Source organism: Manis javanica, chromosome 5, assembly GCF_040802235.1.
Source record: "Manis javanica isolate MJ-LG chromosome 5, MJ_LKY, whole genome shotgun sequence".
Taxonomy (NCBI): Eukaryota; Metazoa; Chordata; class Mammalia; order Pholidota; family Manidae; genus Manis; species Manis javanica.
Window position 1 is genome coordinate 19,605,665 of NC_133160.1, and position 15,826 is coordinate 19,621,490.

The 15,826-nt window shown below is 54.9% G+C and overlaps 1 protein-coding gene across 1 annotated transcript in view; it reads right to left on the minus strand.

Moving 5' to 3' along the window:
* The window catches only part of VSTM2L (V-set and transmembrane domain containing 2 like), a 36,716-nt gene extending 21,212 nt beyond the window's left edge, over positions 1-15,504 (minus strand). The window contains exon 1 of the mRNA XM_017652776.3: positions 15,120-15,504. Coding sequence (XP_017508265.1) covers positions 15,120-15,240 — 121 coding nt within the window. The 5' untranslated portion in view covers positions 15,241-15,504. The remainder of the gene's footprint in view (positions 1-15,119) is intronic.
* Positions 15,505-15,826: the final 322 nt, after the last annotated feature.

Consider the following 15,826-nt stretch of genomic DNA (forward strand, 5'->3'; position numbering starts at 1 on the left):
GGTTAGAAACTAAGAAAAAAACCAGACAGACAGACATTGTTCATTTACTGGGCACCTACTATGTGCCAGATTGGGGGGCTGTGCCTACAAGAGCAAGGATGGGGACAGACATATGGACAACAGGGACACCGGCAACCCGGGGCTCCTGAGTCAGGCCCCAGAGGGCCAGGCCCCTAGGCCCAGCCTGGCCCATCTGGGCCCTGCCGAGGGATGCCCACCTGGCCCCGAGAGGGCCCATGAAGTCGTCACATGAAATTCACCCAAGAAGGAAACAGGGCAACAAATCAGGCCGGCAGTGCCAGGAAGGGGCCATGGCTGGGGCACTGGAGCCCCCACCCCACCCCCCACGCAGCCCCCACCCCGCAGGATCATCCTTCTAACTGGGAGCCCACAACACTCCAGCAGTGGGCCTGATCCCACAGAAGCTGCAGAGCGACCCTGTGGAGCAGAGGTCATTGTCCCTTTATTACAGACAGGGAGACAGAGGCCCAGAGAGGCATGACATAAGGTCAGATGGCCCGGGAGGGGTGGGAGCTGGGGCGTGGCCCCAGGCTTTGGGGCTGCCAAGTGCAGGGCTGCTGCGGTGATGAAGGCAGGGAGCAAGGTGTGCCACAGAGGGGATCCTGCAGCCCCCCAACCCCACCACTACCTCCATCCATGCTTGAGCCTTTTCCTGCAACTTGAACAACCATAGTTCAGAGAGCCTGGGGTCCATCAGGGCCAGTCCTCTGCCCCAGTGTTGAAGGAAGGAAACCCCACCATGCACTGGGCACTACACATAGGGCTCTTCCTCATCCTCCCAAAGACTTGATGAGTGGTACTATGTACTGTCAGCCCATTTCACAGAGGGAGGTACCAAACTTCAGAGAGGGAGTGTCCGTGCCTAAGATCACACAGCATGAAGGGACAAAGTCAAATTTCAATCCCAAGGCTGACTGCAAAATTTCCCATCCAGAACCGAGTCCTCTTTCCTCTTTACGCTCCCTTTCCCCCTTCAGCTCTAAAATGTATGACTCTCTGGGGGTCATTTCCAAAAATCCTGTTCTGCGCCCAGCTTGACTGGAAGCTGGGGCTGCAAGGGTGTGCGGCACAGGGTCAGTAAGGCCTGTGGTCCCCTTAACTGCAAGGGAGGTGGGATGGGGGGAAGGCTGCAGAGGGAGTGCTCAGTGAAGCCCCAGCTCACCTGTGCATCTTACCTTTCTCCTGAAATGAGGAGATGTAAAATGTCCATAAGAGGAAAACCTAGATAAATGGGACAGGAAAGCCCCCAGGGACTTTCCTAGCAGGCAGGAAACAGCCAGAGCCCTGTCCTCCTGGGGATGAGGGCAGCGTCTCTGCTCTGAGGCAGGCCCAGGGGAAGCACGCAAGGGTTCTCTCTGCTTCCTCCTGGGCAGCCCCTGGCCTCTGGCAGGCTGCCTGCAGTAAAAGGGATGGGGCATGAGTTAATGACAGTTTTTGAATTTTGGAGCAGACAAGTTTTCCTTTTCTCAGAAAGTGGAGGAAGGCATTTAGTGTAGAGGTTCAACCATCTGCAGGGTGCCTTAGTGGGACGATGCCGCCTAGGCATGAGTAGGAGCTCACATCCTCCCTGCAGAAGGAATGAAAGAGATCGATCTTCATGGACCCCAACCCTGGGCCAGACCCTGTGCTGGGCTTCCCAAAAGGCTCGGGCCAGAACCTGGCCCTCAAGGGGCCCTCAGTCCACAGGAAAGACAGATATACAGACCTGTGACTGTTGTATGGACAATGGCCAGGACTGAGCCTGGATCACCATGGACCAGGGTGTTGTTCAGGGTGTACACCATTCATACAGCCATGAAACACAGTGACCTCCTGCACAACTGTACACAGAAGCTCCGGCTGGAAGTGCAAGTGCTGGGAGAACAAAAGGCAGGCCCACATCTGCCTGGAGTCAAGGAAGGTTTCTAGGAGGGAACATGCTTGCACTGGAAGGCTGAGTGGAGTTGCACAATGTGTGGGAGCTCAGAACAGGAAAGGGCATACCACGGAGTTTCCCTAGTCCAACATTCTTAGGACCACCTTCACCATTTCTGCAAGATCCCTGTACCACTTGCACTATTATTTACTTACTATTTATTTTCATAGCACCTTCCCCTTTTTATACATTTCAGCTTAAAAGAAGACTTTTATTACTGCCATAAACGGAAAATCAGCATCACTTGCCATAAATAGAGGGTAACCATAAAAATAAACACCATGAAAAACAAACAGCATTTGTAAATTCTAACCAGGAAAAGGTCGCTTACTGAAGGCTACCAGCCTCCATCTCCATTTTTCTCTCATTAATAAGGGAGTTCGGCAAAAGTTAGGCATCCAACTCAGAGCAGCACCAAGCAGAAACATCCTTCTTGATCAAAAGGGCTTGGGATGCAGGTCCTGCTGAAGTGTGGACACCAGTGAGCAGTGACAGTCACCAGCCTCTGAGCCAATCCCACAATTCATCTCCAGTTCCATCCTCCAGGACTTTGCTTGCACTGGTCCATATACCTGCAACCCTTCCCTGCCACTCACCTATCAGAAACCTACTGAATCTTCCAGTCAGGCAGACAGGGCAACATCCTGTCTGATTCACCGTAAGGTTCCCTGTGCCTTGCACGGTGAGGACTAATACCCGCTGCAGGAGCAGAAGGCCCAGACGTGTGCTCAGTGAGCTGAATGAACAAAGAAGTGAATGGAGGACTCCCTAACCGTCTGTGCTGCTCAAACCAGGGAAGGGACTTCCTGAGGCATCCGTTTCCCTCCCCCAAAAAAGGGGAAAGCACATTGTTTTTATATTAAAACAAACATGAATATATTATAGAATAGAATACAGAATTCATGAATTTTGAATGAAATAGGAGACACCACGAAATGCTGCCCCCGGTGGGGAGCTGTTTACTTTCCTGCTCGGTGAACCCCCCAGTCAAGGGCCTCCTATCCCATCCAGTCCAAGGCTATCCTGTTAAGTCTCTGCAGCCTCCGGCTCCTCAGATGGTGTTCTTCACACAGCAGTGTTGATTGTCCTGTAAAGCGCATGGGGTCCAGAAAGAAGGCGGGGGTAAGGGGGTGGGGAGGCCTGCAGGAAGGTGAAGCTCAGAATTTATAGGTGAAGATGCATGTTGCTCTGCCCTGATTTGCTGTGTGGTTTTGTATAAATTGCTTCACTTCTCTGAGCTTTGGTTCTCACGGGTCATTGCTTAAATGCTTATTTTGAGGATTAAATGAACTAAAGCAGGTGAAGAGCCTGTTTCGGTGTGCAGGACACTGTGGAGCCTCAACACCTGCTGCTGCCTGGTGGCACCCACTCACTACTGAGTTTTAGACACACAGAAGCACATTCACCCATTTGGGGATCCCTGATCAGCCCTGGATGATTGGGAAGGGGGGCTGCCCCACCCAATAAAAATGACTAAAGCTAACATTTTGGAGCACTATGTGCTGAGTGCCTGTTGACGCCGTGCCTGTCTCCTCATCTGTAAAATGTGAATAAATAAATACTTCATAGGGTTGTTGCAAGGATTAGATGCATTAACACTTAAAAAGTGGACTGCCAGGCACAGAGTATGTGCTGCAGAGGTGTTTCCTTTCTATTTAGCTAGTTAGTTTTAATTGAAGTGAGATTCACATAATATAAAATGAACCATTTGAAAGTCAAAAGTCAGTGGCATTTAGTGCATTCACAGTGCTGGGCAGCCACCACCTTATCTAGTCCCAAAACATTTTCATCAGGCCAAGAGGAAACCCTGTACTCATCAAGCAGCTGCTCTGTTCCCCAAGCCCCCAGCCACCACCAATCTGCATTCTGTCTCCGTGGATTTGCCTATTCTGGACACTTCCCATAAATGGAATCATATAATATGTGGTCTTTGGGGACTGGCACTTTTCACTTAGCATAATGTTTTGCAGGTTCATCCACACTGGAGCATGTATCAGATTTCATTCCTTTTTATAAAGGTGTTTCTTTAATAAAATAAAATGTCTCAATAAATCCCCCAAACAACCAGGGAAATAGCCACTAACTATCATTCTCCTCTTCTTACAGATGAGAAAACTGAGGCACGGAGATGGTGGGTATTTGCTTACGTCCCCTGCCAGGCAGACCTGACCCAGCTGGGCAGGCAGTGCTGGTACCTGCAGCTGGGGGCAGGGTGCCTCCCAAGGCCACCAGCACATATTGAGGGAGACAGCGGTGGAATTACAAATCTAGGGAGATTTCAGGAGAGTGAAAATATTCTGGCACTTGCAGGATTGTGGGAGTTGAGCAGGTTTCCCCGGTGGAATTCCTGCCTCCTCTCCCCACACATCTGGGCCACAGGGAGTGAAAGGGCTTGGGAAGGAAAAAGGCAAGTGTGGGACCAGGCAGGGGGCAGGGCCAGGGCAGAGCCAAGGCAGGGGGAGCCACGATGGGAGAAGGCAAATAGGTAGGCTGACATCTGTGCAGAAACCATTTCTCTTTATCCTCCTCTGCACGGCCTGCGAAGCGAGTGGGGTGAGCCCACTACACCAGTGGCTAGAGAGGCTCAGAGAGGCTGAGTTGGGGAATTGAGCCCAAGAGTGTCTGACCCCAAAGCCCAGGCATGTACCCATCCCCACTGCCTGCCAGGGGCAGAGGACGGGTGAATGCAGGGAGCAAAGGGAAGTTGCATCAGCCACAGGGAGGAGTGGTTACCCCAGAAAAGAGCTCCACTGAGGAGAAAGAAAAATGAGAGATGTGGGGAGGCACCAGGAGTGAAGCCAGAGAGGGCCTGGGCCATGAAGAACAGAGCAGAAGGAGAGATAGACGCAGATATCAGGGCACCTGAAAGCCAGGCGCAGAGACAACAGGTGGGGAGAAACTGAGGCAGACTCCAGGATGCTCCAGAGGAGAGCTTCTGGGGTCCCCAGTGCGCAGGGCCCTGGCCCGGGTCCCGCTGCCTATCCACACCCCCTGGTCCCCGGACTCCTGCCCAAGTGTGTCTGGGAAATCTGAGGCCAGAGCAGCACTTCCATGGGTGCTGGGATCAGGCTGACCCAGACTGGAACCCCAACTCTACTTCCTCATGGTGGGTAAATCTCTGAGCCTCAGTTTTCTCATTTGTAAAATGGGTACTATGGGGCCTCAGCAGGATCCTAGGCACCTGCAGATGTCTGGCACAGAGTGGGCTTCCTGGAGCTTTATTACAATGGTGATGATCACCTGCTGCCTCTCCCAGGGTGGTCTGGCTCCCGCCCCTCCCTCTGCAGCGCTGCCCCCTCCCTTTTCCTCTCCTACAAGACTAGCCTGGCCTGGCCTTTTCAAACACAAGGACTCTTCTAGAACCAGAGAATCACTAGCTGAAGGGGCTCCACCCCACCCCAGGGCCTTTGCATTTACTGTTTCCTCTGTCTGGGAGGGGATTTAACAGAATGCAGCAGAGCCAGGATGGGGCTCATGGCTCCCAGCACAAATGAGTTCAGGGATCCCTGCTGGGGACCCTGTGGGGCATTAAGGAGGCCAGCCGGTGAGTCTCAGGGCCCCTGCCCAGAGACCTTCCTGCCAGCTGCCAATCAGCCAGCGCTCCCCCCACCTCTCCTGCCGGAGACCATAGTGCGGCTTTGTTTTGATCGCTATTTCCACTACCATGCGCTCCGGCCACAGGGCCTCCATTAGGGACCCTTTCCCCTGGCCAATGACAGGCGGCAAACAGCTCCCCAGTGAGCCAGCTGTAATTGCTGCAGCCTCCAAAGCCGGAAATGATTTTTTTAAAACCTCACAAAGCAAAACAGACACCCTGACGTCTGCTGTCTTCTGCCCTCCGCCAGGAACCAAGCCTACGGGTTGTGAGAAAGGGGGGATTCAGGATTCAGTAACGACCCTCAATCCCCAGAGACACCCTTTACATGCCAGGATCAGGGAAAACAAAGTTGGGGCTCTGCTCCATTGTTCTGGACTAGGTACGAAGCCCAGGTCCCCTGCACCTCTCTCAGCCTCAGTTTCCTCCTCTGCCAGATGGGCATGTTGATGGGTGCTGACAAGGCTACGATAGGTGGCCATGGGCCTCTTGGGAGGTTCATGAGGCATGAAGGAGAAATCTGGGCATCAGGAGCAACAGGAAGAGAGCCTGCCAGGCAGAGGAAATCACTCGGGAAGGAAAGGTCCTGAGGAGGCAGGAGCTTGGTGTTTCCAAGCACTAGAAGGGAAGCCAGCGGGTTTACGCGCGCCCCGTTCCCATCTCCGTCAGAGCCCATGTGCATCGGCCCCTGGACTCTGCGGCTGGCCCTGCACGCTATGAGCCCATAGACTCAGCCCAAGCAGCCTCTCCGCCTCCACTGGCTCCTCCAGTCCTGTCTGAGCCCCACCCTTCAACTCACAGGACATTCCCCACCCAAAGTCCAGCCACACCCTGTGCCTTCCCCACTCAGAAAGCGCTGGGACTGCCCCTGCCCTGGGGTCAAGATCAAGCCCCACAGCCTACTTTTCCAGATATGCATGCATGGCTCTCCAAGTGAAGCCAGACCCAGGCCATCAGGTGAGGCTCATACTGGCTTCTGGAGTACCTCTCAGCCCTGGCAAGCCCTGGATACAGGCTGAAAAGGAGCCTGCCTCCCCTGGGAGGTCTTCCCTGACTGCACCAGGACATAGTGACCACTCACACTGGACACTTCTAGAGACCTCCATCTGGATGGCTCACCTGCCTGAACCCTGTTTCCTGGGCTCTCACCTCTGGTTTACTGTCCTCCATTGTCTCTCTCCCATGTCTGCACACTGAAGACACTCACCAAAGACTGGCTGGAGCAAGTGAATTTAGCTTGTTCCGGAGGCCACCCCAGGTCGTGCGAGAGGGCTGCTGGGAAGGGGAAGGGCTCCAGACCCAGGCCGGCTCTGCTGCACACTTGTCCTGTGGGTCCTCTCTGGGTCCATTTCCTGCCCAGGGAAATGAAGGCTGCTTTCCCCGAGGATCACAGGTGGGCTCGGGGGACCCTGACAAGCCCGCTGAAACTGGGCACACTGATGGGCATTTTCCTGAGGAAATAATCCAGCTTTCATTAGATTCTCAAGAGGACTGTGACCGCCAGAAACATTAGGAATCACTAGTCTAGACAAGCTCCAGTGTCCCTTGTGGTTTCACCATTTGGTCATTTATTCATTGACTTCACTCATTCAACTGACATTTCTTGAGTACCTCTTCTGTGTGGGTATCATTAAGATAAAGAGAATGTGTGTATGTGTAATCCTGAGATGTCATCTGCACAGGGGAGAGAGAGAATGTGTACGTGTGTGTGTGCGTGTGCACAGAAAAGACATAGGAAGGGACAAAGAAGGGTGAAAGGAGATTGAAAAACAGAGATAGAACGTGAAAGACGAAGAGCTAAGAAAGAGGGAGAGAGACCAGAGAGAAAGATCCAGAAAGAGAGGGGCAGGCAGAGCACCTGCCACAGATGGGTACTGCCAGGCCCCCGAATCGATAGCTCTGAGCAAGGCCCCCTCCCAGCTCCAGCCCTAACCTTCCAGATGCTTCCGGAGCCTCTATGCCTTGAGTCCTAAGGGCACCAGCTTGGAGGGGGCTGGGAGGCTGGGACTGAAGCAAAGGCTACAGGGCAGCAGGCACCAGCCTGGCCCCTTAGGCCAGGACACTAAGGACCACCCAGGCTCCTCCCACCCTGCCACAGTTCCCCCAACTGCACGTGGTCGAACACCTGAACAGTCTCCAAACACACCCTCAGACACAGATACCAGCCCTGTACAACACCCAGGGAGGTACACCCAGGTCACATGCGTGTCCCAAGGTCCCCCATCCTCGCTGTCGGTGCTGGACTTAGATAGGAGCCTAGACCCTCAGACCATGCTCTTTCAGCCAGACCCAGGCCTTCTTGGCGTTCTGGCATCTCAGACCCCGAGAGAAGCCGATGAAGCCAGGGCACACCAGAACAAAGCGACTGCCCACACACACCCCTGGTTCAGCACAGGAGCAGGACAGATGAGCCGGGGAAGAACTCCAGCTCTGCAGTCCCACAAACTGGGCTCAAGCCTGGCTCTGCCATTTAGCATCTGTGTGTCCTCAGGTGAGACACAGCCCCACCCCCGAGCCTCAGTGTCCTGGTCTGTAAAACGGGGCGCTCTCCTAGTAGAGAGTGTGAGGATTAAACGAGAGGAGATGATGTGGGAAGAGACAGGCACAGATAAGATGCTGGATGAAAGCTGCCTAGTGTTTTGGTTCACAGACTCCTGAAGGCCACTGAAAATTAAGCACCATGTGGCGGATGGAATCCCAGCCACCAGCGGCTCCCTCCTAACCTGCTGATCAGAGGACAAGGGATAAGGCTTGGGTGGATGCAGATGGAAGAATTCTAGAGACTTAGAGCTTAGGTGAATCCGTCAGCACTGTTCAGGTGGGTAAACTGAGGCCCAGAAGTGGGAAGAGACCTGTCAAGCCATCCAGCAGAAGTGGGGGAGGGTAGACAAAACCCCAGGGTCCACTTGTCTCACCTCAATGCTGGCACTTTAACTTGGAACCCCAGTGAAGTCACAAACGAGCCTCCGCCCCAACCCTCAACACAGGAGATAGTGAAGGCCTCCACCTCTGCCACGATCCCTGTGTGGGGTCCAGCATCCTGGAGGTGGGAGCTCCAGCCACCTGTAGCTTTTGTCCCAGGACCATCACTAAATTGCTGTGTGACATATTGTTATTAACTATTCAGTGTATTCTGGCTTCTCTGCCCACTTCACCAGTTTCTGCTCCTTTGGGAAATAAGGCAGGGACCCCAGGTGACAGCCCAGCTAATAACTGTCAGGTCCAGCTTGCTCGCCTTCCGTGGTGGGTACCCTCACTGCCTTGGGAGTGAGTGCCCTTCTCCAAGCTGAACAACATCCCTGCTTCTTAACTCTTATCCCAATTTATACTTAGATATTTTTTATAGGTTTACTTGTCTGAGCAGGAGCCCTATCTCCTTCTTCACTGATAAGTCCTTAGTGGCTAAAAGAGCCTGGCACATGGCAGGTGCTCAACTGATTGTGGAATGGACAAAATAACGAATGAATGATTAAGCCTCCAATCATGGCAGCAGCCCTGTTAGTTCTGGGATAAGGAGTATGAGGTGGAGGGGGCAGCCTGTGGGCCAGCAGCCCCCAAATCCAGTCATTCCCAAATGTATACCACCCGTACTATTATGTCCTTAATGCTTTTTCTATAAACTAACCCACTGTGTTTTAATATCCCCGTTAGCCTTGTCCTAAGCAATCATACCTAGGAAATCACAGTTTTGATGTGCTGGTTGTATTTTTCCAATCCACATTAAAATAAATGCCTGACGATCACCAGGTTAAGAGGTTTGCCTGGGTTTTGCCTAAAATCATCTCTCAGGCAGGACCCAGTCTCACTAGGGCCCTGGGGTTCTTGCAGAAGGGTTTCAACTGAGGATGGTGGAGCTGAGGCCCAGAGACCCCTCTGCCGGCTTCAAGGGAGGGGAAGGGGGCATGGTGGTGGCAGGGAGCCTGGAGGAACAGCAGCCCCCAGCCTCCCCAACCCCACCACCCTTCCACACAGCAGCACGGACCACAGGGACCCCACTCGCCAGCTGGTAGAGGGGTGCACTTCTTCCCTCAGTGTGGCCACTGCCCTATTTCTGACAGAAGAGTCTCCGCAGGGCCCAGGAGAGGAGGACACACACCCTGCAGTCCCGTTACCCTCGGGACTGCCGCGTCTCCTGAGCACCCTCGTGGACCTGCTCACTGCAAGGTGAAGTCAGCCTCACCCACCCCAGGGAGTCCTTGCCTGATGGGTGGGGTGAGGAGGGGGCTCCAAATTTGTGATTTCTCTACTGAAAACAAGATTTCCTTACAAAATTAACATTAGGTGAATGTTGAAAACTGTATCAACCTGGAAGGAGCAAAAGTTTAAGAATCCCGGCCTCAGACCTCTGCCTTGTCCTCCTTGCCATCCGTGAATTCATCCGTTCATGCTGGTCAGGTACCTGGCTGGGCATCGTGGGGGTGCCAGGGCACGAGGGACTCTGCCCCATCCCTGCCCTGGAGCCCCCCCATCATCATAGTGGGGGTGGTGAGAGTGCCCAGATGCCAGGCCGTGTGCTCAGCTGGCCCCCACCTCCCTTCCGGGCTATGAGACTCTTCCCACAACCCCATCAACAGCCGGTTCAGGCCGTGAAGTCCCAGGTGGTCGCTAGGCACCAGGGAGCGGGCTTGCCTCACGCCGCCACCTTCTCCCTCCTCTTTCTGACACTTACCCCGAAGTGGGCACCTAGGTCACTGTTCCTGCCCCACACCTCCTCTTCCCACCCATTTGATTTTCTCAGCCTGCAAGGGAAATTGGAAGGTGCCCAAGGTGGGAGCCTGGTCTGGGGGCTGCCGCACGGCCCCTGGGTGTGGAGTGTGGAGGCCACTGTACTCCTTCCAGTACTCGGCCAGCTGTTGAGCCCCAGCCCACCTTTTGTCCCCCTGTGACCTCAGGTCTCTCCCTCCTCCTCTCTGGGACTCAACAACATAGTGAGCCTGGGGCCCAGCGCCGAATTCCTGGGTTCAAATCCAGGTTCCAAAGCTTGCTAGGTAGTGGCCTTGGGCAACGTGATTCCAAAAGCCAAGTGCTAACCTCCCAGGCAGTTTGGTCCAATGCGGCCTTGCCCGTGGGTGGCCTTGGTCTTCCCCTCCATCTCCTGCTCTGGTGGCTGGTGGGTCGGAAGGGACCCTTCTCCAGGCACCCCGGACCCTGCTTCTTGTTTGTCATGGGAGACTTCTCCCAACACCCCTGCTGTCACCGTGGCGATGAGCCGAATTCCTGTCCTGCTGGCCGCCTGCGGCTCCCCAAGCTTGGGGAAAAGGCCGCAGGAGCCACTGATACACAAGGTGTCAAAACCAATTGGTGTGAAGGACCTGGAGAAAACCGCTTGTGAGGGCCAATTCCCCACAGGAGGCCGGGAAACACTCAGCCCAAGGCGGAGTGTTTATGGACGTAATTGATAGAATAGTCAGCAACACCCCAGACAACAGCGAAGACATTTTTAACATCATAACCTTCGGAAGACAGCACTCAGTTTTCTCCAGCTCCCAGCCACCAAACTAGCCCGCTTATTGATGGTGAGATACCCACAGTTTGGTAAGGAACACAAGAAAGCCAGAGTCATTTTTTAGTGCTCAGGCTGTTTGCCAAATGGCCCAGCGGCCAGAGGCTCCCGCCCCCTCCCTCGGCACCCCACTGCTCCCTCCTGGCAACAGAGAATCTCAGGACAGTGAATCACTCAATGGACAAAGCGCCTGTCCCAGCCAGGATCTCTGCCTGCATTGGGGTGTATTAATAATTGAAGACGCTGGCCTGTGTGGGGGGGCGTGTGTGTGGCAGGGCAGGAGTGGGAGGACGGATGTTTGCTGCAGTGTAAGCTTCCTGGGGCTCCTCTCGCTCCTCTCGGGGTCCACAAACCTGCTTCAGTCTGGAGCGCTCCCTCTCGCAAATCCAAACCAGCCCAGCAGCCCCTGGCAACCTGACAAATTCCCATCCCTACAGGTCTCATCAGGTACTGGTGAATACTTAAGTGGCTCCCAAGCTCCAGGCTGCTGGGGGAATCATCTGGGGAGCCTATTAAAATGCAGATTCCAGGGTCTAATCAACAATCATTTGGTCAGTGGGTCTGAGAGGACTCTGGAATCTGCATTGTAACTAAGTCTCTGGGTGATTCCCAGGCAGGAGGTCTGCAAAGACCCTCACAAAGCTCCTGCCTTCCAGACCCTTGCCCTGGACTAGCTCTGGAAAGAGTCCTGGCGAAGGAGGCCTGCCCAGCTGCCTTTTCCTAACTTGCATGTGGCCATAGCAAATTCCTGTCACTTTTCTGAGCTACTGGTTCCTCTTGGTGGGACTCACTGCTTTACTAGTTCTCTGGGGAGCTGGGAGGGAATGCACTTAGAGCTGTACAGAGGAAGAAGTCATGTCATGTGACTGTCCTGGAGGAGTCAGGCCCAGAACTGCCACACACACCTCAATTCTAGGAACAGCTTTCCCGCTCTCTGTAGACTCAGCAACCTTGGACAAGTCATTGGCCTTCTCTGAACCTCAGTTTCTTCATATGCCTAACACCAGCCTTGCATGAATAATGTCACCTTAAGGAATTAACACTGGCAAAGGGTTTGGCAGCAACTAGCACACAGTAGGCATTTCAAAAATGTCAGCTCCTTTTCTTCCCACCCTTACTGTACTCATGGCAATGAGCTAACCTTTTCTATAAGGAATAATCAAAATAGCTGCCACTAATTGAGTATCAACTAGGTGCAAACACTGACCATCATCATCGCAGCCTCCCAATTCCTGATGCCTCCCTAAGAGGCGTGCACACTCTCCATTCACTCCTCCTGCCTCTAAAAAGCCCTCTGGCTGGGCTGAGTGGAGGTAGCAGGGAGATGGGAAGTGAGACAGATGTCCTTGCAGACCCATCTGACTGAAGGCTCTACCTGTGACAAGCCCTGGGGCATGTGGACAGAAGGCGTTAGCCTGGCAGCTGGGCTCAGATCGAGCTGAAGAGGTGAGCAGCCGCCAAACATTTGGGGTCAGTGTACACCTCTCCAGAAGGCCCCACTCCCAGACTCCCACCCTCATTCCCAGACATACAGACACTTCCCTATCCCAGCCACATTTCCTGAATCAGCTGAGGACACGCGGAGCCCAGGAATAATGAAACGACCAGGCTCCAATCTGCTAAACAGCAATTTCTGGGCTTTTTCAGCACACACAGCTTTTATCAAATTGGTATTCTCCTCCTGAACACAAATGGCTTATTAGACATGACCCACTTATTCGCCGTGTCTCACTATCATTAATAACAGTTTCTTTTTGTGATTAAGTGAGTGGCTCCAAACCTTTCCTGTGGTGGCAGGCACTTGGCCCAGCAGAGGGGCAGTGTGGGGGCTCCTTGGCATCCACTACTTGGTGACTTTGAACCTGGCAATGCTAGGAAAAGACAGTCAAGCCCCTGCAGAGCAGCCCAGCCTCCTCATTTCTTGAGGGACAGAAGGAGCCCCAGAGGCGTGACTCGATCGCCCAGAACCGCACAGAGGGTCACTGAGAGAAGCCAGGTTCCCTCGCCACTGCAGCCCTGCCCTTTCCATCTAGCCCCTCTGCTGGGCCTTAGCTGGGCCTCTCCAGGGTGTGGAGGGACATTACCGCTGGCGGGACAGAGCTGTGTCCCTAAGCACACCTGGCACCAGGGGGGCAGGCAGAGACTGCCGCACAAAGGGCAAGCCCTGCTTTGCTATAGGGAGCCACCCCAGGGCCTCAGGAATGACAGAAGAGCACCCAAATCCTTAGGGTCTGGTGCTCTGTGAACCTCAGAACCCCAATCTTTGCATCTCTCAAGACAGCAAACTGAGGAAAGCCCTTCCTTGGAAAACCTTCCTAGTGTAAGTTCCATCTGTGCCAAGGAGCTGAGCAGAGAGAGAAGGGGAGCGGAAGGAGGAATTCCCAGTTTCCCTTGAATAGGAGGGAATCTGACAGGGAGATAAACGTCCTGGAAAAAGCACTGTCTTTTCCTAACAGACCCTGGAGCCAGTCCTGGCTCAACCACTCACTTGCTGTGTGACCTTGGACAAGTCCCTTCACCTCTCTGAGTCTTGAGTTCTCCATCTGTAAATTAAGGATAAAAATAACCCTTCCCTTCCCCATTTACCACTGCTTCAGCTAGGTCAGTAGAAATTAGATGAGGGATAAGAAGGGTGCATAAATAATACACAGAACACTTACTATCACACATGGTAAGGTAGAAGGGTACAGGGAGTCATGATTACCAAAAAGCAGAGACCCTGAGAAGGGCTTTGGAAGCCCCCTTACCCGCTGGAGCAACGCCCTCAAACATCACATCCCAGCAAAGCCTTCTCTGATTACCTACTATCCCCACAGCCCTCACTCTTTCCCAACAGAATCAATCACCCAGTCGCCTGCCCTTTGGGCAAACCTCCCCCCAGCCCCGGGCACACAGTGCCCAGCACTGGTGCTGCAGCCTGCCCCACCAGACTCAGAGTCCCTGCAGGAAATAGGTGGATGGAGGAAGGGTCTCCCTTTTCATCGATGCCCTGGACTCCATTATCACAGCCTGGCTCACAGTGGGCAGGGGGAGTCCCCATACTACCAGACAGTCCAGCTCTACTGCCAACTTGGGCTCCTTTCAGGCTAGAAGGAGCTCTGACACTTGGGCAACCCGTGCTGGGAACGCCTGCTTGCTCCCCAGTTCCACTGAGGCTGAGAGGCTGAGTAGAGATTTCTCACCTTTCAGTCTTCTGGGATTGAGGATGAGACGGGTAGGTACCCTACAGAAGGATGGCAGGGGCTTCCTGCCCACCCCCAGGGAAAGACAAAGGCACCTAGCATCCCTCTTCCCCTTCCATGCCTCTGGCTGGAAGCAGCAATCCCAACTACTCCAGTGTCTTCAAGGGGCTTCCAGCAAGCCTTAATCCCTGAGAGGCCACCCACCCGATAGTGGCACCTGCAGCCCCAGGCTACTAGCTCTCAAGGTGGGATCTTCTGTCCCCCAGGAGCTTTCCCAGAGGCTGAAGGGGCAGATGTGGAGAGGGAGGAGACAAGGGCAGCCTTGGAGTTAAATCCACAAAAGAGAAAGGCAGGTGGGCAAGCAAAGTGTGTTCACAAGTGTATGCATGTGTGTGTGTGTTGTCCGTGTGTCTGCGGGCAGGCAGGCAGACAAGAGTTGTGCAGTGTGTGCGCCAGGGTGCCAGCTGGCAGGGTGAGAGCCCACCAGCCACAGTGCCTGATGTGTCTGTAGTGGGCATAAGTGTGAGTGTTTATGAGTGTGGAGGGGGTTGTGAAGAGGTGTCTGGAGATGTGTGAGGTAGGAGTTGTGAGTGTGAGAAAACAGGTTGTGTGGCTCTTAGTGTGGCAGTGCCTGTGAATAGCTGTGTGGTCATGGAGGTGTGGGATCCGCACGAATGTGTGTGTGGGGAGGGGTTTCCCTGTGAGAGTGGGATCGGGGTGCACAAGGGGTGCCCGCCTCAGGAGTGGCCAGGGGGCAAGGGTGGCTCCATGCACCCGGCAGGGGGCGCCCCGGGACGCCCGCCACGGTCGTGAGGGTTCGAGCCCGGGGCTGGCCAAGTAGGAGCGGCGCGGCCGGGCGTGGGGTTTGATGGGGAAGTCTGCCGGGGTGGCGACCGAACTCACCGTGGCCGGAGACGTGGTTGTCCCAGGGCGCGTGGCCGGCGGGCCGCGTGGCGCCGCCGAGTTGCAGGAAAAGTGCCAGGTAGTGGAGGGCGCCCAGCGCCACAGCGAGCGGGGCCCCCATGGTGCGCGCTCGGGCCGGGGGCGCCGCCGCCTCACATCGGGGCTCAGGAACCCGTAGACCCCGCGCCCGCCGTTCCCTGCCCGATGCGGCCTGGCTGCCCAGCTCCGGCCGCTGCCCTTGCCGCTGAACCCAGCCCGGCCCCGGCCCCAGCCCTCGCCCGGCTCAGGCCCAACCCCGGCTGCGGGGAGCGAGCGCACGCCCGGCCGGCCGCCTCCGACTGCGGGACTCTTGCCTTCCGCGGAAGGCCACTCTGCTCGTGCCGTGCCGCCGCACCCCCGCCCGCCCAGAGGAGGCGGCGGCGGAGGGATCTGCCGCTTGATTTATCATCAAAGTTTTGCCCAGGCTGGGATTTTTAAAGCGGTACCCTCAACTTTCCCCGTCTGAGAGCGCAGGTGTGGGGCGAGATGGGGTGCAGGAAGCCACCGCAGGAAGCCAGACCCGCAAAGCGTAACACAACTGGCTTCAGAAACAAATACTATCCAGCAGGATAAGGAGAAAAGCCCATCCACATGCCGCCAGACCCCGCACGCTCAGAGAAACTCCTCAACTTTGCGAGCAGGGCGGTGCCAGGGTCGGGGGGTGGGGG